Consider the following 21,727-nt stretch of genomic DNA (forward strand, 5'->3'; position numbering starts at 1 on the left):
AGGTGGATTCTTAACCACTGCACAACCAGAGAAGCCCTAAAAGTTATTTTTAAATTGCAAATGTCATACATGAACTCCTTGTAAAAATTTTAGACATTACAGATATGATTAAAGTCTCTCTTTATCACCCCTCACAACCCAGCCCTGCTCCCACCCCCCACACCAAATAAGTCCTGGTACGTGATCACAGACCTGGTAAGTATGTATTTATGCACATACATACAGTAGATCCTTACAAAATGCATGGTATCATTCAGTGCCTTTCTGTATAGGGGCTGGTTTTTAGATTTTTGTTTTCTTTTGCATTTCCTTATATCAATTGAGTCATACTGAAGGAATTTTTCTGCACTTTGGTTCTGTCACTCAGCAGTACGTCTTCACTTGCATCTTTAATCTTTTTTTATCAGGATCAATTCCCCCTCAGGAAAACTGCTGGGCAAAACATGCTGAGGCTGTTCTGAAGCCTCAGGCCAGCCCTGGGGAAGCCCAGAGGGTAGGGTTATTGATCTGGTTGTGGGTGGCCAGCAGCACATGTCTGCGCTCCCAGGGGCCTCAGCCAGCCTGGCCACCTGTGCTGGGCTCTGACCGTGCACCCCCAGGGCCTGGGGTGGGGCATAATCTTCAAGGGTGAAGGAAACTTCTTTGGCTTAGCCAAGGGCTGGATCTTGGATTTCTTTTGATGGGGAAACCTCCAGAGCTAAGGACTGAGTTCATCCTCTCCTCAGTCTTTGGCTCATAATCAGTACTGACCATGTAAGACCCTTCTTCTACTTGATTTATTTATCTCGTCAACTTAAGCTCTATCCTTGCCTCCTGCATGTTCTCCACTCTGTCCAGGGATGTGGCTGTCCCCAAGCCTCTGGCAAAGGACCCTATGCCCAGAGGTTCTTCATTCCCCCAGGTCCTGCCCAGACATTCCAGCTCAGTCCTAGGAGCCCCCACTCTGCTTTTTATTGGGTCTGAAGTCAGATACCTCGGGGGAGGGGCGGGGGAGGTGCCCTCCTTCCCCTGCCCTTGGGAAGGATGACCTGAAGCTGGCTGAGGGCCTGAGCCACCAAGTGACTTGGCAGGAACCTCACCATTGTCCTGGCACCTCACTGTTTCAGCCAGGGAAGGGGTGGGGTTAGAAGGGGCTTGAAACCTGTAGGTCGGGAGGGAGCTCCATCCTATGCTTTCTGCAGGTGCTGGTGCTGGATGTGCCCCAAGTTGGCAGCTGAGCTGGGCCTGCAAATCCTCAGTGGGGAGCTGGCGAGCCTAGAGTTTCGGTCAGCTTGTGGTCTGATTGTTTTCCACCTCTGCTTCCAGGGGTGTGTAGGGAAGGTAGGGACACCTGAGTCCTGCTTGGCCCCTTCCCTCCTGAGCCTGTCCCCCTTCTCCTCATTCCTCTGGGCTCCATCTTGCTTGGCCTTTCTGCACACAGGTGTATGTTTCTCCCAGTGGACAGATGAGCAAGATTGGGGTCCAGAGAGGGCAAGTGGCCTGTCTGGGGTCACACAGCCCATCGCACTGGCACTAAGCCAGCTTCACCCATTTCTTAAGCCAGTCCCAGCATCGCTGACACATCTGCTTAGCTCCCAGTGCCCACCACCCCCACTCCACACTGGCCCAGGGCCCAGGAAAAAAAGGCTTCTGACTGGTTGGCGGTAGGTCTGCCCCACTCAGATCCCAAGATCCCCGGTGGTTGGGCAGCGCCCTCTGCTGTCTGGGGCTGGGAATGCAAGGACACTGGACACCCGGGGCAGCCCTCTGGCCTGAGAGGGGTGCCTCGCAACCAAGGCACGCAGTCTCCGAGGACAGCTCAGCAGGCAGTTGGGAGTCCCTGCTCCATTTTACAGGTATAGAAATCGAGGGGCCGTGTGACAGGTTTCCCCACATTCACATGTCTACATCTTTGCTCTGGGCTGGTTCAGCTACTTAACCCCTTTATGCCTCAGTTTCCCCATGTTTCACTCTAAGGCTTAGACCTTCCTCCAGTTACCCAGATGAAGTAAAGGAGCATAAATGTGACACCGCTAAGGAGAGAGGCACGACCTACTTACCCTGCATTCTCAGCCTGGCTCCCAGAACTGGGGAGGTTCTGGCACTTCCTCTTGAGCATTTCCCGGAATCTGACAAATCTCTCTCCTTTCTTCCCACCCCCTCCCTCCTCATCACCCCTCTGCCTCCTGTGACTTCCACTGGCTGCGCATCTAGCTGATCCATGACGAAGATAATGAGATTATCATGGGTCCAGAATAATCTATTCCATATGGCTTGCCAACTCGGTGGCTCCGGGAGCTAAAGGTGTGAGGAGAGGGGATGATCTCAGTTGGAAGGGGCTTCCTGGGAGCCTCGGGGGCCTTAGCTGGGAGGCTGATGGGGAAGGAGGGAGGTGGAGGAGAAGTTGGGAGTCTTCCTGCTGGGTCCTCTGACTGCTCTGGGCTCCAGGTGGTTGCAGCCCCTCTCCAGCACAAGCACGGCCTCATCTATCCATGACCCAGTGGGACTTAGGCTCCACGGTGGCGGGCTGGGCACTCCGCGTGCCTCTTCCACTCTCTGGATTGGGGCGTGCTCACTACAGGGCATTGCTTCTCAAGAGTGGCCAAGCTTCATAATTCTCCGGAGATTTTACTCTTCATACCCAGACTCTCCTCCAGGGATTCTGGTTCAAGCAGGTGCAGGGTGGGTCTGGAAGTCTTTTTCTTTTTCATCTCAAGAGGTCTCGGTGACTTGTAGCGAGGTTTCATGGGGGCTACAGGACTATGGGGCGTTGCCCCCACCTCGGCACCCTCACTCTTGAGGCGGCCCTCCAGGAGAAAAGGAGTCTTCCAGAGGAGACAGGGGAGCTGGTGGGAGAACAGAACACTGGCTTTGGTCTCAGACAGAGCTGAACGGACCCCAGCTCTGTCCCTACTAGCCATGTGACATAGAATCACCTCTCTGCACCTCCATTTCTTCAGCTACAAAGGCAATGACACCCACCTCAGGTCAGCACAGTGGGTATGACTCATGGCACAGAAGCAGAGGTTGGGGCTCTGAGATGGAGAGTGAGTTACCCAAGGGACACAGGTGGTACATGGCAGGACAGGGGTTCTCTTCTAAGCCACACTGGCCACCTCCCAGAGGGGTGTCCTAGGCTGTCTGAAGGTGGGGGCTTCATGAATAACAAACGCTCCCCTGAAAGGGCTTGCCTCTCAGGTGCTGAGGTGTGGCGGGAAGACCCCTGGCAGTGGGGAACACCCAAATTAGGAGCTTCCCAGGAGGGGCGCCTGCTGCTGCTAAACAGGCTGGCGGTAGGCGAGAGCTGCTTCCTTCTCCTGGGGCCTCTGGCTCCGGCGGGGATGGGGATTAGGGGCTGCAGGGGGAGTCCTGACGTTGCACCTTTGATTAGCACTCCTATGTCAGAGGGCCTGGCCGGGAAATGAGGGCACTGAGGCTGGGAGGTGGGAAGGGGGCAGCACCCAGGACCCAGGCTTGGCCCAAGGAAGCTGGCTGGTTCCTAGTGGGAAGGCTGAGATCCGGGACCCAGCCCAAGAGGGTGCTGCCCTGTCCTGACTGCTCCCACCCTGACCAAGGACCCCGACTGAACTCTCACCTCTGCTCGGTGGGGCTGCTCCAAGGCCTCATTTCCCAGCCTTACACGTTGGCAGGCAAAGGCAGGCTCGGGCCAGGGGAGCAGGAGCCACTGGCTCCGGCACTTGTCAAAACACAGGCCCCAGAGGTGTGAAGTCCTCACCCCAGCGGGAGGGCGTGTGGGCCATGCCGCCCGGAGAACTCATTAACTGGGGCAGCTCCCTAATGAAGCCACCGGAGAGGCTGGCGATAAGGAGATCAAAGGTGAGAGAGGCATGGGGGCGAGGGAAGAGGGAGGCTGTCTGACAGGAGGGGGTAGAGCCCAGGCTTCGGGTTGGGGCTCCCTCCTTTTCCCCCACTTGGCTTCATCAGGCCCACTGACGACAGCCCTTGCACACACTGGGCCCCGAGACCCAGGGGCAACAGGAGAGGGAGGGACTCCCACGTGGCACCTCCAACTTGTCAGCCTTGGGGCTGAAGACCAGAGGACTGGAGTTGGGGGTGGAACCCTCCCCATCTGCCCTCTCTCATGCCATTTTTGTGAGTTCTTTGCCTCCATAGACACCTCTGGGTCTTTTTAACCCTCTGTCAGCCCTGATGCCAGAGATCCTCCCGTCATGTGCCAGTCGTGGGGTCTCTCTCTTGCTCCAGGTCTCTCTCTTGCTCCAGGTCTCTCAGTGGCTCGCATGTAAGTGAGCAATGAGCGTTAACTGTTGGCTCCCAGATCTGAGAATCCTCAGGGGCCACAGCTGTATTTTCAGGATAAACAGTCTGCCTCCTACACATATGGCCTCTTATTTAAAGAATGTCTAGTTGACTTTGTACATAATGAAATAAAAATTCACCTTAGAGCATTGTTGCCCACAAACCACTAATGGTGGTTTCCTCTGGACCAGGAATTGGAGGCCTCAGAAGCAGAACAGTAAAGAGATTTGTCATATCCTCTGTACTTGTTCAACTTTTAATCTTGTGCACATATTGTATTTTCAAACAAATAACAATATAACAAAAGGGTGGCTGATTGCTCAGGAGTGCTTGGTGTTTTCTCAATTATTGGCTACAAAGTGGCAATCGGAATCATGTGGGAATTGGGGGGATTTTTTTTGACATTCAGAGGTTGACAACAGAGTGCCCAGAGCCCTCTGAGATCCCACCCCTCCTGCCTGTCCAGCTTTTACTTTGCACCTCCTCCCACTTGGGTGCACAATCAGTTCCCACTGTTTGGTAGCTCTGGTCCAGTGGATCAAAGAGGCCATCACTGGGCTCTAATGCCAGGTTCTTGGCTTGGATCTGGAACCCCAGAAAAAGGCATCTATTGGCCAGAGTCCAGAGTGGGCAGACCCTGCTGACAGCTGCAGGCCTAGGCCAGGCTCTCCTAGGGAGTAGATGGGTCCTATGGCATGTGCCCATGGAGCGGGCTCCTCCCCTGCTCCCCAAAGGTGGGTTGGCACTGCCTCTCCTGGATGTGACCGTGGGCATAAGCATCTGGGGCTGCTGGGACAGACTGCACGATAGGGGGTATAAAGGGTGTCAGAAGAGGCCAAGGGCAGTAGAAGAAAAAAGAGACAAGGGGAGGGGGGCAGTGGTGAGCAGAAATGCCCAGGAAGAAGGTACCAAGCCACTTGGCTTTCTTTGCTACAAACCAACTCACCCATGAGTCTCAGAGAACTGGAAGCCATGGGGGATGCAAGACAGTAGACCCCCGACACTAGAAGAGACCCTAGATACCCCTTCTTTCGAAGACGTGATACCAGACACTAGGTACTGCACAGTTCAGCTGGAGAACAGACATCCACACATGAAGTAGCTATTGTGATAATGTGCAAACTCAAACCTGAGGGGTCAGGCAGGCAGTGTAGATTCTCTGATTTCCCATGTGGACAATCATAGTGTCCATAAGTAAAGACAGTTTTCTTTCTTCCTTTCCAATCTTTTATTTCTCTTTCCTTATTGCACAGGTAGGCCTCCCCTTTTCCCCCAACATTGAAGAAGCATGGGTAGGAGCAGACATCCTTGCTTTGTTCTCAGTATTAGGGGGAAATCTTTTGGTCTTTCACTATTAGTATGCTGTTAGCTGTAGGTTCTTTGTAGATGCCTTTCAACATACAGAGAAAGTTCTCCTTTAGTCTGAGTTTGCTGAGACCTTTTATCATGAACTTTTATCATGCTGTTTTGGAGGGTTTTTTGTTTTTTTTTTTGTTTTGTTTTGTTTTGTTTTTGACATGCTGGGGCTTGTGGGATCTTATTTTCTTATTTTCCTGACCAGGGATCAAAGCTCGGATGACCCTGGCAGTGAGAGAGCCCAGGCCTAATCACTGGACCATCAGGGAATTCCCCTGAATTTTGTTAAATGCTTTGCCTGTGTCATTTTCACTCACATTTCATTGGCAAAGCCCATTATACCTGCCCCAAAGTGGCAGAATACCAGCTGAAGGCCAGTGGTGGCAACAGGCCAAGCCCTTGATCCTGCCAGGCAGCAGGCCCCTCCCTCCGCTGAGATGGTCCAGCAACCTACCCAGATTCAGCCAGCTTGTTGGATTTACCTAGGATAGCTTCATCCCTCCCACTCACCACCACCAGGGAAGGGTGCGTCCAGCACCAGCCTGCCTCAGAGGAGGAACGGATTACTCCAGCCTCTGGCAGGAATCAAGGTACCGCCCCCGGTCCCTATACAAGTCCACAGACCTGGCTGCACTATGCCCCGAGGCTCCTATTATACAAACTGGAAACGAAGATTCAAGAAAACTGAAGAATTTGCATAAGGTCCCCAACAGGTGAAGACAGCCTCAAACCTAGGTACTGAACCTCCAGTTTCCTGACCTTGCTTCCTTTAACCTGCTGAGCTGGTCCAACACCCTGGACAGCTCCGGCCAAGGTCAGGTGTCCAGGCAAGGGCCCAGGTGGAGCCAACCTGGCGCAGCCAACGGGCCGGCACCTTCGCCCCCTCGTTGGTTCAAAGGGTCAAGCCCCGCCCCCGCCAGGCCCCGAGCCCTCTTTGAAGTGCTGATGCGGCCTGGAAGGGGCCGCTTCACACCTTGGACGGGGATAAAGCGGTCGCCGGCCGCCGGCCCCCAGACGCGCCGCCCTTGCCATGGCCCAGTCCCTGTGTCCTCCGCTCTCTGAGTCCTGGATCCTCTCCACAGGCTGGGGCCCGGCTCAGCCGCCGCCGGCCTCCGACGGGGACTGCAGCTGCTCCCCCGCCTCGTCCCCAGACTCCTGGAGCAGCGCCCCGGCCGGCAGTCCCGTGCCTGGCCCCGGGAGGCCCGTCTCCCGCGCCGCCCTCTGCGCCCCGACGGCGGGGAGACGCGGCGCCCGCGGCAGCCGCCTGGGCAGCGGGCAGCGGCAGAGCGCCAGCGAGCGCGAGAAGCTGCGCATGCGCACGCTTGCCCGCGCCCTGCACGAGCTGCGCCGCTTTCTGCCGCCGTCCGTGGCGCCCGCCGGCCAGAACCTGACCAAGATCGAGACGCTGCGCCTGGCCATCCGCTACATCGGCCACCTGTCGGCCGTGCTGGGCCTCAGCGAGGAGAGCCTGCAGCGTCGGCGCCGGCGACACGGCGACGCGGCGCTCCCTCGGGGCTGCCCGCTGTGCCCCGACGGCGGCCCCGCGCAGGTGCAGACGCAGGCGTGCGGTCCTGGCTCAGCCGCTGGCGCCGCGGTGTCCTGGGGGTCCCCGCCCGCGTGCCCCGGAGCCCTAGCGGCGCCCGAACCGCGCGACCCGCCGGTGCTTTACGACGAGGCGGCGTGCCCGGAAGGGCCGGCGATGGAGCCAGTCCCCGCATCCCCGGTGAGTACCTCCTTCCCCGCGCGGAACGCCCTTCGGGCGCGGCGCAGTCGTGGGTGGCGCTACCCTCTCTCGCGCGCCCTGGCGCGCACTGGGGGTGGGGTGGGGTGGGGTGGGGTGGGGGGTCCGCCCCAGCGCGGCTCCCCCACCCGCTGCCCGGCCTCGCCTGCTCGCTCTCCGGAGCAACAGGGTTGGCGTGCCCGGGGCGCTCGAGCGGCGAGGGGAGGGAGAGGACATGCAGGGGCCCGGGTCTCGCTCTCCGCTAGAGGCGCCCGGAGAGTGGAGGTCGCGAGCGCGGACACCCACGCTCGGCGGCCAACGCTGAGGGCCACGCTGTTCCCTGTCTCCCCGCAGCTCTTTCCCGGCGACGTAATGGCCTTGCTGGAGACCTGGATCCCCCTCTCACCCCTGGAGTGGCCGCCGGCCTGAGTAGTTGAAGTGACGGCGGACATCTGGCGCCCCGTTCTGTGAGCACCGAGGCCTTTTTGGCCTCCGCGCCTTCGAAGCAGCCCCTCTCCAGGCTCCCTTTCCCGGAGGAGGGCACCGGCGATACTGGCATGGGCATTGGTGAAAGTGAGAGCCGGTCCCCACCCAGGACGGACTTCTCCAACCCCTCCCGCGATGGAGGGACCCAGAGGGTAGCCGCTTTGAGACAGGCAGGAGGTTCTGCCTAGTATGTATTTATTTATTTGTGAATAAACTTGGTGCTGGTGTCAGTTGGCAAGTTCTTCCTCTACAGGGACGCAAAGCTCCCCTCCCGTCCTCCAAAGAACGTAGGAGAGTTGGGAATGTTTCTTGTAATCTTCAGTCCCCAAAGCACACAGGCTCAGACCCCTTTCTCCTCGCCTCCCGCCCGGGCTTAGCACCTCCTGTTCCAGATGGGTCAGCCTGAAGGGGGAGGAGCTTCGTTTGAGAAAGTGGCAGCAAGCGCGGTCTGTCCATCTTTTGTTTGAACCTGGTGGGGAGCTGGATAAAACCAAGTATCTCTGTAGAAAATACACTTCCATTAGTGCGTACTTACTGTGCACCAGGTCCTGAACACATTTTATACCTAAGTAACCATTTTGCAGGAGGATAAACCAAGGATCAGCACTCCAGCCCAGGTATGACTTCAGAATCCCAGCTCTCAGCCCTGGTGGGATTTTGCCAGCTCCATTCATTCTGGAGTCTGAGGGGACACCAGCTCCAAGGGCTCATTGTGTGTGTCCCAAGTCCTCATTCCCCTTGTGCTGGAGCATCAAGGCCTGGACCCTGGGATTTCCCCATCTCCCTTCACTCAGGTTTCTCTCCCATGTGGTTTACAGACATAAAATAACATCAGTGGGTCAGTCCCAAGTTTAAATAACTATGACCTCCCAGAGGCCTGGCTAGGGTGAGATAAGAGTTCCATCGGTTGCATCCAAATCCACAGAGCTGACCTGGAACCGGGCTTGGATTCAGATTAGAGAAGCCATGTGTGGGGGAAGGGGGAGTGTTTTGCCCAGGAGCCTGGCCTCAGTCAGGAGGTCTGGTGAGCAGTCAAGCGGGGGGGGGGGGGGGGGGGGACGGGACGGGACGGTGAGGTGAGATAAGGGGGCATAGCCTCTCTGCCCAAGGGTCCCTCAGCCATCTATGATACTCTGTTCTTCCCTTCTGCCCACCTCAAGCATCTTTGAAATACTGGACTTGGCATTTTTTTATAAGAGCTTTATTGAGATATAATTTAGGTGCCATAAAATTTACTCTTTAAAAAAAAAGTACATAATTCAGTGGTTTTCATATATTCACACAGTTATATAACCATCACCATCACCACTGTCTACTTTGGGTCATTTTCATCACCCGTCAAAAGAGACCCTGTAGCCATTAGCAGTGACTCCCCATCATTCTATTCCCCCACTCCCCACCCCAGCCTGCTCATCTTTCTACCTCTATAGATTTGTCTGTTCTGGCCATTTCTTATGAATGGGATCATATAATGTGAAGAAGCCTTTGGTGTCTGGCTTCTTTCACTAAGCATCATATTTTCTCATGTATCAGTACTTCGTTTCTTTTTATTGCTCAATAATGTTCCGTTGTGTGAATATACTACAGTTTATCTATCCGTTGATATTGATAGGTTTGCTTTGAAACCACTTCAGAGATCATTTCCAGTGCTCTGGTCCAGGCCAGGAGGGGCAGTCATTCAAAGTGGCGTGGGGGTCCCTGTGTGTAATTCATGAGTCCAGGCGCACCCTGGCCAGCATTTGGCTGCAGCGAGTGGGATCCAAAAGCAGAGGCCCTGCAGGGGGCGGGACCTCACACCTTCGCTGATCAGCCCCCTTTCCCGCACCTCCACCCCCAGCTCGCTTTCCCCTCCCAGAGCCCTAAGGAGCTGAGCGGGAAGCCTCTTCCAGGACCCAGAGCAGTTTAGAAAATCTATTTACATGGCAAAGGCCCCGTGGTTTAGGACGGGGAATTAAAGTTATTAGCAAGTCCTTTCACAGATAAGTGGGGCTCATCGGCCAGCCTCCTCCCCTGCGGAGAGCCTCCCCTCGCTCTGCCAGCCCAGGAGCGGCCCACTGTTTATTAGCACCTGGGTGTGAACGTTCATTAACTGGAGATGGGAAGGGGGCGCCTCCCACCACTCCCGCGCCCCCACTCTCTTCCTGGACCCGCCCCACTCGCACTCTCGGGGAGGAGGACCGTAAGCGGCGTCCAGGTAGGCGACCCCTGGGCGAGTGCTTGCTCTCAGTTCTCTGCTAACCTGTGAGCTAACCCCAGTTAGCGGGGCCATCTTGAGGATGGGAAGTTAAGGAAGAGGCTAACAGGCCTGTGCGGATATTCAGGAGCAGCGCTTGGATTAGGACCCGGGTGTGACTCTAGGGCCTGTGGGCTTCCCCGCGGGTGCGCTGCTTTTGCGACAGCTGAACAAGGACAGAGGGTGCTGGGTGGCGCCTCGCCTCACCTGGGGCTGGTCCGGAGCGGTTTGGGCGCCATCCTACTGGAAGTGGGAGGAGGAGGAGGATGGCATCAGAGGCTCGGGTTGCGGAGCCCGCCCCCACCCTGGTCGCCGCTGGTCAACAGTGCTGCCCTGCTTTCCCGAAGCGCTGCCTTCTCAGCCCAAGGGGTCAGAACCCACGAGGTGGAGACACAGACACATATGGAGCAGCTAGATGGGTCAGGTCTGTGTTTAGGACTTTAAATTCACCCACTAATTTCAAGTCATTTTAGCTTCAGAGCCACAGGTGAGGTGGGCAGGTGGTGCTTATACCTATTTTACAGATCAGGACACTGGAGCACAGAAAAAAAGTCAAGGAATTTTTCACAAAGCAAGTACGTGGCTATTGGGGAGGGGACAACGGTGGGTGGTAGTTGACAAATCCAGTTTTTGCCATAGCCTGGCAGGCATGTGTGTGTACATGTTAGGGGTGTGAAATAAAGCTCCTAAAGCACAAGGGGTACCAGAGCCATCGCCAGCAGGGACCTGTCTCTGCCTGCTGACCACAGGTGTTTCTCCCACCAAGACAGCTGTACTGTGTAGATGCTGATGCTGGTTGGGCCAGTATTTTAAGGAGGGGCAGCTAAGCCGATCGGTCAACATTCAAGACATTTATTCAAGGACATGCCACTTGGGTCACCATATGAACCCAGGGGCGGAGAGAAGGGCTGGTGGTCATGAGTTGTCTGTATGGGCAGATGGCAGACTGTCCCAGGAGCAGGGCTGCAGAGCTGGGCTCAGCCTTGGGTGGCTGGGTGGTGCACCTGGAGGAGGGCCATGCGTTGCTAAATAAACAGGTCCATCTGAGGGCACATGGATGCCCCAGGATTCTGAAACACCCCCTACCTGGAGAACCAGGCTGGCACAGGGCTGGGGAGGGAGGCTAGTCCTAACTTCGAAGCCACCGCTTATTTCAGGGCGAGGCCAGGGCCACTTTTTCCACTCCCCACCCCTCCCTAGGTGCAGAGCCTGCATCTGCACAACCCTGAGGGTGAGTGCCTCCTAAACTTTGTACCCCAGGTACTCGCTTGCCTCACCCTGGTCCCAACAATCCCCTGAGAAGACCCAAAGTTCTTGTGCTTCTAAGGGGCCCTATCTCCCAGAGGACAAGGACCTCTTTGCGGGCCACTGGCACAGCCCCAGTGGTGCAGCAGCCCCCTCGGGGGCTGAAGCCCTGGATCCCCAGCCTAGTGCCACCTGGGTGTCTCCTGCCCATCTTCTGGCACTTTGTTGATTCTGGTTCCTTGTCAATCATCCCTCTGTGGGACCCGGCATACAAGGCTCCCTGTGAATGCCCCAATCCCCCTTGCTCCCCCACATGCAGTAGGAAATAAGGAGGTGCTCTGGTGTTGGCAGCATGTCACTTTGGAAAGGGTAGACAGGGCACCTCCATTGTCTTGGCCTGTTCAGCACCCCTCCTGCCTTCGTCCCTTGCGGCCTGTCATTTTCTTTTCTCCAGACAGCTCCCCCTTCCTTAGTGTGAGTGGCCATGACCTCCATGCCCCTCCAGGGATGGGCACGTGCACAGGTTTGCAAGGTCATCACAATGAGTGGTTCAGGGATGTGACCACATACAGGCCAGTGAGGCGCAGGCTCAGGACTTTGCTGGAACCATCGAGAAAGGGACACTCACTGTGGGTGCTGTTGGTGGTCACGTTGCTGCCCAAGCAGAGGGCCTGCCTGAAAAGGGAATCAAAACTGAGAGATGGGGAAGGATTCCTGATGTTATCCAGCACCTGGGTCCAGCCACATGGAAAGTGTTATGCCTGGACGTTTACACTGCATGAGCCCACGAATTCCCCTTGCTGCTAAAGTTAGTTTGAGTTGGGTTTCTGACACTTGTGGTTGAAAAATTCCATCAGGATTTGATACAGGCTGTTCCAAGCTGTGTAACCTGAGTCTCAATTTCCTTCTTTGTAAAATGGGGATAATGGTATCTGCATTTCACAAGGTTACTTAAGGCTTATATGTAAAATACACAGACCATGGTAGATGCCCCATAAATGTTAATTCCCCATCACATTTAGGTGGTGTGTAAGGCCAAGACTATCATCCTAAGCTTTCCTTCCCATCTCAGAGAGAGAGAGGGAGAGAGAGAGAGAGAGAGAGAGAGAGAGAGAGAGAGAGAGTGCGCTGCCACTGTGCCTACATCGTAGAGGAAAAGGATTATTGTAAAAAGTTTTTGCTGCTGTGTTTTCATTCCCATGGTGGGGAGGGTGAGGGGTAGAGTGTCTCAGGTGGGGACCTCTTCATCCAGGGGACATCCAGCTAGTCAGTATCAGCGCCATGAAGGAGGTGTCGTGCCAACAAAGAGTGTGTGTGACCCAGGAGAGAAGGAGGATGGGGACACAAAAGCCCCTGCAGTCAGAAACAAGGCAAGCATTTGCTCTTGGTTGGCGGTCTCTGGAGAGACCGGGAGGCACTAGCCACCTGCAGTTCTCAAAGTCACCACATGGTGTCCTCAGAGAGGCAGGCATAGGCCTTGAGCTGCAGGGGACTCCCCCACCCAGTTTTCCTGGGAAGGGTAGTTTCTAGAAAAAGGTACCTCTCTGCCCGCCTCCTGTGCCCCCAGGCCCCCAGTCTCTTCTGGGGTTCCCAGGCCAGCAGGCAAGAGGCAGTAGGGGCACAGTTCCTGCCTGCCTCCTCACCTGCCCCTACTTTGCCTCTCATAGCTGTGTGCCTTCAGGCAGTCACTCAACCACTCCGCCTCAGCGTCTCCAAAGTGATTCCATAAAGGTTATGAGACAGAAAAAAGTGGGGAAAGAAGTAAGCGGAGAGAAAAGGGGGCCACACAGTAGCTGGGGTGGACTGGGCATCTTGCTCGTTTGAGCAAAGTGGCTCCTGAGCCTGTGAGGCAGGTGGTCCTCACAAGGCCTGGGACTCTGGTTGACATCAATGCCTGAGCCCTGCTGGGGGTCTGGACTGGGTGGGAATGAAGGTTACACACCACAGCAGCTTTGGAGTCTGGAAACAATATTGCTGTTTATTTAGGTGACACATCTGCCCACCTGAGGGTTCCCACAAGTGGCTTGGTTGAAGGCCACCCAAATTGGCCCTCTCCCCTTGCTGGCTCTGCAGAGGTCTCAGACTGCAAGTCCAGGCCCCTTAGGACTACTGAGCTGCAGCCCTTTGTCTCCATGTCTCTTGACCTCAGAGCATTCCAGGGTAAAGACTGCCTGCTGCCAACCTTCTCAGAGAGCCCAGGGTGGCAGCCCAGTCACTTCTTGAGGTCCTCTCTTTGGAGAAGCAAGGAATACCTCCGGAGTCGGGTCCAGTGCTCCTGCTCTTTCACCTTGTCCTTCGCCAGCTTCTGAAGCCTGTGGGCCACACAGTTGATGAGAGGAGCTTGCTTTGTACAGTATTCTCACCAACCCCTCCCCCCCAATCCCAACCCCAAAGCTCCTAGGTCCCCAGGGCAGACCCTGACCACCCTGATCTGATATGAGAAACTCTCCAAATGACACATCTGTTTCCTGTGTTCTCAGGACTCAGCCTGTGCACAGAAGGCACTCGAAACAGCTTTACTGAAGGGACAGTAGATCAAGCCTCCTAAACTAGGAAATGTACAGTGGTAGGAGGCATGGTGAATTTACGAACGAAAGTCTATTTGCAGGACCAACGTTAAATACATCCGAATGCCAATAGTTACATTTAACAATCATTCCTTGAGCATCCACTAGTGACCAGCACTGGTGGACGTGCTGGAAAGATCAAAGTGACTAAAACAGCTGCCCCCTTGCCCCAGTTTAATAAGGCGGACAAGAGGATAAGAACATCTGTAATAGGAGGCATTTAAGAGCAATAGAGGTAAAGTGCAGACAGGAGCACTACCTGCCTGGGGAGCGCGCTCAGAAGATAAGATTTTTGAGTTGAGGTTTTTTTTTTTAATAGGTTTTTAAAAAATAACAAATAAATGCGTAGTCAGTGTGGAAGAATCAGAGAAGCCCCGGACCACCCCACATTCTGCAATGTGCAGCTGGCCAATGCGAGCAGGCAGGAGGAGGCTTTTGTTCTAGGGAGGGGGTTCAGGCTGCCGCCAAGCTTTCCACCTCCGGTGCCTGAGTGAGTGGACGATGTTTAAAAGCTTAGGGCAAAAGGGAGGAGGGACACTTTTGGGGGGAAAGACAAGGACCACAGCTCTGGGTTTGTTTTGCGGCTCTGCCTGTGGGACAGTCACATGGAGATGTCTGGTACTCAGTGCATTAAAGCATTTTTTTTTTTAAACTTAAAGAAGTAACCTATGCTTTGCTTTAAAAAAAAAATCAAGGATACAAGTGGGTATACAATTAAATCTTCTCACCTCAGATCCTTATTTTTCTGTTCTCAAAGCAACTGTAATTAACAGCTCCTTGTAAATCCTTGAATACTGTTTGCACACACAAGTACAAACATGAATATAATCTCTTTTTAAACTTAAATGAAACTGTGCAACACACTGTTGTGCTGTCTGCCTTTTTCACTGAAAGTATATCCTAGCAATTGCTTCCGGGAGGCACACAGATCTGCCTCACTCTCTTTCCCTGTTGCTGACACTTGGAGTTTCCAGTCTCCTTGTGCAGTATGTGTGTGTGTGTGTGTGTGTCTGTCTGTGTGTGTGTGCGCGCGCGCGCATGCATGTGGACAGGCAGGGGGCAGGCGGAGGGTGAGCAGGTGAGAAACTCAGGCCTTGCCCCCTCACTGCTTGTGTGCAAGCACAGCTCCTTCACTTATAAGATGGTGACCTTGGACGGGCGATTTGATCTCTGTCTTCCTTGCTGTACCGCGGGGATAATAATAACCATAGTCAGAAACAAGATGTGCCACAGAGCATAGTACCTGGCGCACAGTAGGTCCTCAGTAAAGGTTCATTTTTTTCATTTTTAAAAATTGAAGTATAGTTGATTTACAATGTTAATAATTGCTGTACAGCAAAGTGAATCAGTTATACATATATATGTGTATATATATATACACACACACATTCTTTTTTTATATATTTTTTTCCATCATGGTTTGATCATAGGATATTTTTTTAAGTATTTATTTATTTATTTTGGCTGCACTGGGTCTTAGTTGCAGCATGCATGCGGATCTAGTTCCCTGACCAGGGATCAAACCTGGGCCCCCTGCACTGGGAGCATGCAGTCTTACCCACTGGACCACCAGGAAAGTCCTTATCATAGGATTTTTTTTTAATTAACTTATTTTATTTATTTATTGGCTGCATTGGGTCTTCGTTGCTGCACACGGGCTTTCTCTAGTTGCTGCGAGCGAGGGCTACTCTTCGTTGCAGTGCGCAGGATCCTCACTGTAGTGGCTTCTCTTGTTGTGGAGCACGGGCCCTAGGTGCGTGGGCTTCAATAGTTGTGGCACATGGGCTCAGTAGTTGTGGCTCACGGGCTCCAGAGCACAGGCTCAATAGTTGTGGCGCACGGGCTTAGTTGCTCTGTGGCATGTGGAATCTTCCCAGGGCAGGGCTCGAACCCGTGTCCCCTGCTTTGGCAGGAGGATTCTTTACCACTGTGCCACCTAGGAAGTCCTCCTATCATAGGATATTCAATATAGTTCTCTGTGCTATACAGTAGGACCTTGTTGTTTATCCATTCTATATATAAAAGCTTACATCTGCTAACCTCAACCTCCCACACACCCCTTCCCCCAACCCTCTCCCCCTTGGCAACTACCAGTCTGTTCGCTATGTCCATAATTCTGTTTCTGTTTCATAGGTAGGTTCATTTGTGTCATATTTTAGATTCCACATATAAGTGATACCATATGGTATTTGTCTTTCTCTTTCTGACTTACTTCACTTAGTATGATAATCTCTAGCTGTATCCATGTTGCTGCCAATGGCATTATTTCGTTCTTTTTTATGACTGAATAGTATTCCATTGTGTGTGTGTGTGTGTGTGTGTGTGTGTGTGTGTATGTATATATATACACACCACATCTTCTTTATCCATTCACCTATCAATGAACATTTAGGTTGTTTCCATGTTTTGGCTATTGTGAAAAGTGTTGCTATGAACATGGGTGCATATATCTTTTGGAATTATAGCTTTGTCCAGATATATGCCCAGGAGTGGAACTGCTGGATCATATGGTAATTTTTAGTTTTCTGAGGAACCTCCAAACTGTTGGCTGCACCAATTTACATTCCCACCAACAGTGTAGGAGAGTCCCCATAAAAGTTAATTATAATAATAATGTTGCTGCTGCTAAATAAGTGGAAGTAAAATTGCTGGGGGGAGGGAGGAGGACAGCATGGAATCAGTGAGCGACCAGCCAGGAGGCAGTGCATAGATGGAACTAGGGCAAGTTTTAAAAGGAGGACCAAAAATAGAGCCATTAATCTGTTCAAAGGAAACGTGGGTGACTTTTAAAATATAATGTTGGTGTGTAGAAAGGCTTTCTCTATGATCTGGTAATAAATAATGGCTAACCTTTACTAAACATGCCAGGCAGTCCTATAAGGAGATATGACCATCACTGTTTTACATATAAGGACACTGAGGCCTGCCCCGCCACACAGCCAGAGGCCCTCCGTCTCCCCCTGCCCCACTGCACTGCAGACTTGCACCCTGAATTTGAGGCTCTTGACAACCACCCCTCAGCCAACCTAAGGAAGAAGATGAAAACATCCCGCTACACAGCTTCTGTTTGGCTAAACAAGCAACCAACATTACTCCTATCCAAAGACAAACCAGGAAAAATTATTCACAACATATTAACAAAGAACTCTTAAAATCAGAAGAAAATGAACTCACCCATAAGAAAAAGACCCAGGTCAAGTCACAGAAGGAAAAAGAGAAACATACAATAGATGTAACATAAAGATGCTCAACCTCCTTAATTTCCAAATTAAAATAGTAATGAGCTATCAATTTTTGTCCCTCATTTCTTGGCCAGCATGGGGAAGGGGTAAGGACGCAGAGTGAATCTACTGTCTCTGGAGGGCCGGTGGCTACGACTATCCCAGTTCAAACATGCCTACTCCATAACTTTGAAAGTCCACCTCTAATTTACCCTACAGAAATATTAGGAAAAACTCACAAAAATGACTGTGTGAGAATGTTGGCTGGGAAAGTGGGGCCAGACGGACACTCGTGGTGAGTCTGCAGTGGGCTGGGGCACAGATGAGAGAAGAGGGCACAAGAGTGGGGTGTGGACTGACTGCTGGAAGCTGGGGCCTGGGGAGAGGAGAAATAAGAGGGCTGCAGAACTGGGGAGGCGCTTGCTTTTTTTCTAACACGGGAACATGGTGAGGACACATGCCTGTGGTTAGGACAGTGGAGCAGAAGAGATCACCAACTGGATGGACAAGAAGGTCTGGGTGTCCTGGGGGAGGAGATGGCCTTGGGTATGAGCAGGATGCCTCTTTCTCTGAATCAGGAGGGAGACAGGTTTTCGGGGTGGGGGATGACTGGGAGACCCAGGTGAGTGGGCAGCCAAGGGACCATGTGCTCTGGGAAGTGGGAGGCGAGGCTGTCGGCCAACGGCAAGGATAGGGGTGGTAGGAGCCACCTGCCGTGTAGGGAGCAGGTGGAAGCTGGGTGGGGCACCCTGCGTGGTACCAGGGTCTCTGCAGTGTGGTTCCCCTTGGCAGTCAGCGCTCAGCGGTGAGGAGGGATGGGGAGGATGCCTGTTCATCTGGGGCTGGGTACTAACTGCCAGGAGCCCCCTGAGGAAAGCCCTCTCTGGAGCCTGAGACACCCTCCCTCTATCATCAGCAAAAAAGGGTTTTCCTTCCCATGATGGCACAACAAATGTGACTGTTGTCTACTGTTTTGAAGCAATGTGTGTGTATCTGTCTTCCAAAAAGACTGTCCATCTGCAAAGTGGGAGAGGAGACAGAACATCTATAAGGCCTTGCACAAAACCTCTGAATTCCAGTAGCCTGACGGCATGCACATTTGGGGTCTATGAGTCTATAAATAATTTTCCAGGGATTCGTCCCTTTTTCTCAAAAAAGGCAAAGGAAGGTTAGGATAGGCCCACAATTTCCCTCCCAGGGATAGTAAAACCGTGGCGGGGGGGGGGGGGGGGGGGGCTCGGGGAAGGGTATATTCCTTCTCCACCCTCAAGGGAAATGTCACCTGGTGTCCACACAGGGCCTGCCCAACCCCTCAGCAAGGGGGCATGTGTCCTGTGGACCTGGAATTGTTGGGTCAGGCCAGAAGCCCACCTTCTGCTTCCCCATAGGGAATAAAGGGGGCAGGGGGAGAGAGAGAGGCCCTTTGTTTCTGTCAGCTTCCTGTGTTCTGAAATTTCTGTCTTGTGATCAAAAGCCTGACCCAGCCGAGATGGCAGATGCTACAACGGGGAGTGGAGCCAGATGGAAATGGTGCCCTGGAGGCCCAGGCTGGATGGTAGCAGAAGCCAGCCTGCGGGGGTGGGGAGTGCACGCTGGGTGCTAACTGGCCTGCTTTCTAAGTCCTAAAGGCAGGCTCCATTTCACACTGGTTATTTATAAAAGTCCCAAGTGCAGGTTTTGCGAAAACAATTTGGACAGACTGTTGCGAGTTTGAAACTCTGAATGTATTGCCACATTGCCTTAAAGTTTCACCTAGTTTTAGGGCCAGTGGAAACTGTTTCAGACACAAGGAGTAAATAGGGGAAAAAAAATAAGATTAAAATCCTTGGACATATATGGTTATGTGGGAGAAACAATGATAGTAAAATATTAATGACAGAATCTAGGTTGTGGGTATATGGATGTTTACTGACTTTTTTCAAAGCTGCTGTATATTTAACACACTAAAATGTTGGAGGTGGGGTACTCTGGAAAAGCTCCAGATGTCAGACCTCAGAGCAAGGAGAACAGGAAAAGCCTTCTTTAAATCAATATTTCCTAATTTATCTATGGGACCAATTCACAAAATGGGTTGCCATGAGGGATGTGATTTGAATACTATGATCAGATCCTAATAAATGTCCCTTCAAGCTAGGCCTGCCCCAGCCACATCATGAAACCCCTCCCGGCTCCTGCTGGGTCCTTGGACCCCGGGAGACATCCTGAGCTTTCCCCTTCCCCAAGCTCCCACTGCCCCTTCAGCCCTGAGCCCTGCCCTGGCCCCCAGCACCGCACCTGGTCAGCCCTGCTGACTCCACCCCTCTTCTCTGCAGAAGGTTCCCTGGGAGGCAGTCCCCCCCCATCCCACCCAGCCACTAGGGTCCCTCCAGGGAGGGGCTGGGGTGTGGGACCTGGGGGCTAAGCTGTGTTGACAGGGAAGAGAGACAGTTGGGAACAGGGAGGTGGAGGAGATCCTCCCATTCCCACTGGCCAGGATGGGTCTCTGGGGTTACAGAGACTAGAGGAGGTCAGGGCAGAAGGGACTGTCTTCTCATGAAAGCAGACCCAACCACAGCTGGGTGTAGAAGGATGTTATAGACACCCTTGCCATGGAAATTACATAGACATTAAAAACCATAGTGACAAGGAAGTTTTTCTTAAAATTAAAAAGTCATGAAGTTGTATTCTGGAGTGACATAAAGCCAGATTAAAAAAGTGAACACAATCTCAATTTAGTAAAAATGCTAAGGATAAAAACATAAGGAGACATACTAACACATTAATGGCTGTGCTGGGATTTGGGGGGATGGGTTATGGGTTATTTAAATTTTCTTCTTTGTATTGTCCTGTTTCCCCAATTTCTACAACTGCATATATATATATATATATATATATATATATATATAATCTCAGAAATAATGAATAACATTTTTTTACTCCCGGGGGGTAATTACTCTGTTATGGTAGTAGTTCTACATGTGAAGCAACCTTATTGGGCTGAGCGGGGTTCAGCAGGTGTCTGAGTGGTAATGTCCACCTGGCACCCTGGTTGAGGGAGGGAAATGTCAGTGAGGGGCTGAGATGTCCTGAGTTGCTCCGGCCCTCAGCTGCCAGGCAGGACGTGAGCCGCCTGGAGCTGGAGCTGCTGGCCTGTGGTCCATTTGTTGCAATGCAAATAGAAGGGATTGTTCTTTTTCCTCTTGAGAGCAAGGAAAACAAAGAGAATTTCAAACAGGCTAGAGGAGAAAGATAACCTGGACTGAAAGAGTTAAACAATCTTGGTTAGTCTTTAGCTCTTACTACTAACAAACACTTGTAGCTAGACTTGTCCTTCACAAAGCTGATTACTCTCTGGCTCCATACAAATTACACTTTGCACCTGGCATTTCTTCCCCCCTGCTACACTCCTTTGTAGCACTCTTCATTTCAGAAAGAAGCTCATGGGCGATAACTTCAGGGACACAAGACCCAGTTGCTGCGCTGCCTGATGCCAGCTTTGGTCATGAATTTGCAGAAGAAAAGATCCTCACCACCTGGACTCTTATCATTTACCCGGCCTGCAAGCCCCACATATAAAATCTTGCCCGATTCCCAAGGAGTGGGGGGGGGGGCACAGTTCTTGAGGCGCTAGCCTGCTGTGTCTTCCCTTCTGCCTGGCAGAAAAATAAAGCCATCTCTCTCTTCCTCCAAAATCTCTGTCTCCATATTCCTATCTGGCCTCAGTGCACAGAGTAGCAGTTATTACGGCAACACATTCCCACAGGGAGGGTAGCCAGTTGGCTTTTGGGTGAGGTGGGGAGGCTCACCCTTCCTAGGCCAGTAGAAGAAGGGGGTTAGACAGAAAGGACAGAAATGGAAATACACGCATTAGACGAGTTCTCTGAGCCTTGTCAAGCAAGAGCACCAGAAAGCTTCACACCATGACTTCCAACCCAGGAGAATGGCTCCACTACAGCCACGACCTAACCTCATACTCTTGACTTTTTTTTTAAACCATTATTTGAAATTTTCCAAAATCATGCATGTGTTTGGTAGAAAAATTGCAAGGAGGAAAAATGCAGAGAAAAAAATCACACATGCTTCATTACCCAAATATAACTACTGTTACTGGTGGTGTGTACATTTCTAGTCTTCTCTCTTTTACTCAAAATCAGGATTATACTGTAAATAATATAACCTCTCTCCATCTTTTATTTAGGAAAATTTCAAACCTACAGGAAAGTTGCAAGTAGTACAATGAGCCTTCACCTAGATTCACCAGTTAGCATTTCCTCTCCCTCTCTTTCCCTCTCTCTCTACAAATATTTTCCTGGGTTTTAGCAGTTGTTAACATTTTCTCTTTCTCTCTGTCTCTATCTACAAATAACTTGAAAAGTAACTTCTTGACATCATGATACTTGACTCTTAAATTCTTTAGCTGCATCTCCTAAGAAGTCACATCATCAAGGGTCAAAATAAGAAACCGGCAGGTGAGGAATAGGTGAGCACTCTTGGTAAATCTTTACTCAGGGGAAGTGTCAACTGATCCCTTCTTCACTGTCCTCCTCCCCCAAGACCCAGGGACCATCTTCCTCTCCTGGTGGGTGGGATGCTTCCCCCCATGAGGTACTAACCGAATGCGGCAGTAGATGCAGTCACGGAGGAGAGCTGCGGTGCCACCTCT

At 52.3% G+C, this 21,727-nt stretch overlaps 2 protein-coding genes across 2 annotated transcripts in view; one reads left to right on the top strand and one right to left on the bottom strand.

Moving 5' to 3' along the window:
* Positions 1 to 6,643: 6,643 nt before the first annotated feature.
* MESP1 (mesoderm posterior bHLH transcription factor 1) lies at positions 6,644 to 7,762 on the top strand. The gene is made up of 2 exons (XM_057724837.1): positions 6,644 to 7,336; positions 7,688 to 7,762. The coding sequence occupies exons 1-2, from the start codon at positions 6,644 to 6,646 to the stop codon at positions 7,760 to 7,762; spliced, it is 768 nt and encodes a 255-aa protein (XP_057580820.1).
* Positions 7,763 to 13,254: 5,492 nt separating this feature from the next.
* The window catches only part of WDR93 (WD repeat domain 93), a 52,714-nt gene continuing 44,241 nt past the window's right edge, over positions 13,255 to 21,727 (bottom strand). The window contains exon 17 of the mRNA XM_057719820.1: positions 13,255 to 13,609. Coding sequence (XP_057575803.1) covers positions 13,510 to 13,609 — 100 coding nt within the window. The 3' untranslated portion in view covers positions 13,255 to 13,509. The remainder of the gene's footprint in view (positions 13,610 to 21,727) is intronic.

Source organism: Hippopotamus amphibius, chromosome 2, assembly GCF_030028045.1.
Source record: "Hippopotamus amphibius kiboko isolate mHipAmp2 chromosome 2, mHipAmp2.hap2, whole genome shotgun sequence".
NCBI classification, from domain to species: domain Eukaryota; kingdom Metazoa; phylum Chordata; class Mammalia; order Artiodactyla; family Hippopotamidae; genus Hippopotamus; species Hippopotamus amphibius.

Bases quoted from the DNA above. Each gene is read 5' to 3' on its own strand.
- MESP1 (XM_057724837.1), top strand. From the start codon at position 6,644: ATGGCCCAGTCCCTGTGTCCTCCGCTCTCTGAGTCCTGGATCCTCTCC. The intron at 7,337-7,687 runs GTGAGTACCTCC...GTCTCCCCGCAG, and splicing joins AGCCAGTCCCCGCATCCCCG to CTCTTTCCCGGCGACGTAAT.